The sequence below is a fragment of the Monoraphidium neglectum genome (assembly GCF_000611645.1).
Source record: "Monoraphidium neglectum strain SAG 48.87 unplaced genomic scaffold scaffold01237, whole genome shotgun sequence".
Lineage (NCBI taxonomy): Eukaryota > Viridiplantae > Chlorophyta > Chlorophyceae > Sphaeropleales > Selenastraceae > Monoraphidium > Monoraphidium neglectum.
This window is the reverse complement of record NW_014012391.1, coordinates 14,813-16,515: the sequence shown is the minus strand read 5'-3', so window position 1 is coordinate 16,515 and position 1,703 is coordinate 14,813. Positions and strand designations below refer to the sequence as shown.

Here is a 1,703-nt window from a genome sequence, read left to right as displayed (position 1 = left end):
CCGCTGGCAGGGACCCAGGCTGTCAGCCGTGGGGTTGTCGACCGCAGTGAGGCCAGCTGCCCAGCAGGGTGGGCTGGAGGGCCGGGTGAAGGGGGCTGCCCGCCCCTACCCCACGTGAGGGGTGGCTTAGCCCCCCCCCTGCACACCGGTGCCCCCGTCATTCTGTGCTAAAGCCCTTCCTGTTTTGTGTTTCCTTGCCATACGCGGCCCCCACGCTCACCCCACGACACGTATCCAATCTTGCTGCCGTGTGGGAGCGCGTCGTTGATCAGCTGGAGGGCGGCGCCATACTCCCGCCGCAGCAGAGTCTCACGCGGCCTGGGGCGGAAGGGGGGGGGGTGACGGGAAAGGCGAGGGCGGGCGCAACTTGAGCTGGCAAAGGGCAATGCTAAGCCGAGGGTGAGCGGCGTACGGCAGGTAGTGGCAGTCCACGCGTGCGTACATGCGTGCGTGCGTGCATGCGTGCGTGCGTGCATGCACAAACACACACACACACACACACACACACACACACACACACACACACACACTCACACACACACACACACACACACTCACACACGCACACACACACACTCTCGCTCCCCCCCCCCTCTCTCTCTCTGTATCTCTGGTTGTCTCGCATCACACTAAGCGCATAAACAAGCACACATACGCAACTTTCAGAATGCGCACACATACACATACACATGTCCTTCACAAACACCCAAACAAGCACCGTCGCCTATTCCCCATGGCTGCTCACCTCCTCTCCTTGGCGCGCAGCAGGTTGAGCACCACGCAGGGGTGGCCGTAGCGCGCCCCCAGGTCGGCAAAGTGGCGCGCGGTGGCGGTGTAAAGCGGGTCAAATTGCTGCAGGACGATGTCTGGCGTTGAGGGAGGCAGGGGGGGGGGGCGAGCAAGTGGCTCAGGCGGGTTCTTGTGAGTGCGCGGGGGGAGGGATGGGGCAGCGCAGTGGGCGAATGTCGGCAAGGGGCGAGCGAATCTGCCAGCCAAGGTTGGAGCAGTGACAAACTTGCAGGTTGGCGCAATTCGCAGCATGCTTTGTGGGCGACCCATTGAGAATCAAAGGCGCCGTTTCCAGGATGGTTGCTGTGAATGCTGAGTTGGGGAGGGACAGGTTTGCGGTATGGCGTGAACCCAACACATGTGCTGCACCGCAACGGCAGCCACAGCTGCGCACCTGGCTTGGGGGAGAGCGGCGTCGCCTGCTGGGACCAGAAGAGCGGCACAGAGCCGCGCAGCTGCGGAGTCAAGAGAGAGGGCGCGGGGACGCGTGTTAAAGCGCCAGCAGCCGTGGCTGAAAAACCCAAATGCATGCCCACACGTGGAATAGAAAGCTCAAACACCACTAGATGAACCACAGGCAAGCAGCCGTATGTGCCATTGCGGGTACAGCGGACTGACGCAGACCAGCGCAGCAAGTGTCTGCCAAAACATCTGCGCCTCAGGCGGTGGGGAGAGGGGAGGCAGGCATGCTGGGGGACGACTAGCTCTCACCTGCACAACGCTGCTCCACAGCAGCTGCCCTGTGGCCCAGTCAACGCCGGCGTCCACAATCTGCTCCGTCTCGACCTTTGGTGCGCCCACGCAAGTGTGTGTGTGTGTGTGTATGTGTGTGTGTGTGTGTGCGCTCGCATGTGTGTGTGTGTGTGTGTGCGCTCGCATGTGTGTGTGTGTGTGTGTGCGCTCGCATGTGTGTG

General features: G+C 62.2%; 1 protein-coding gene across 1 annotated transcript in view; it reads right to left on the bottom strand.

Moving 5' to 3' along the window:
• The window catches only part of MNEG_7144 (hypothetical protein), a gene marked incomplete at both ends in the record, with an annotated part of 6,496 nt that overhangs the window by 1,465 nt on the left and 3,328 nt on the right, over positions 1-1,703 (bottom strand). The window contains 4 exons of the mRNA XM_014044386.1: positions 221-318; positions 746-866; positions 1,184-1,244; positions 1,501-1,575. Coding sequence (XP_013899840.1) covers positions 221-318; positions 746-866; positions 1,184-1,244; positions 1,501-1,575 — 355 coding nt within the window. The remainder of the gene's footprint in view (positions 1-220; positions 319-745; positions 867-1,183; positions 1,245-1,500; positions 1,576-1,703) is intronic.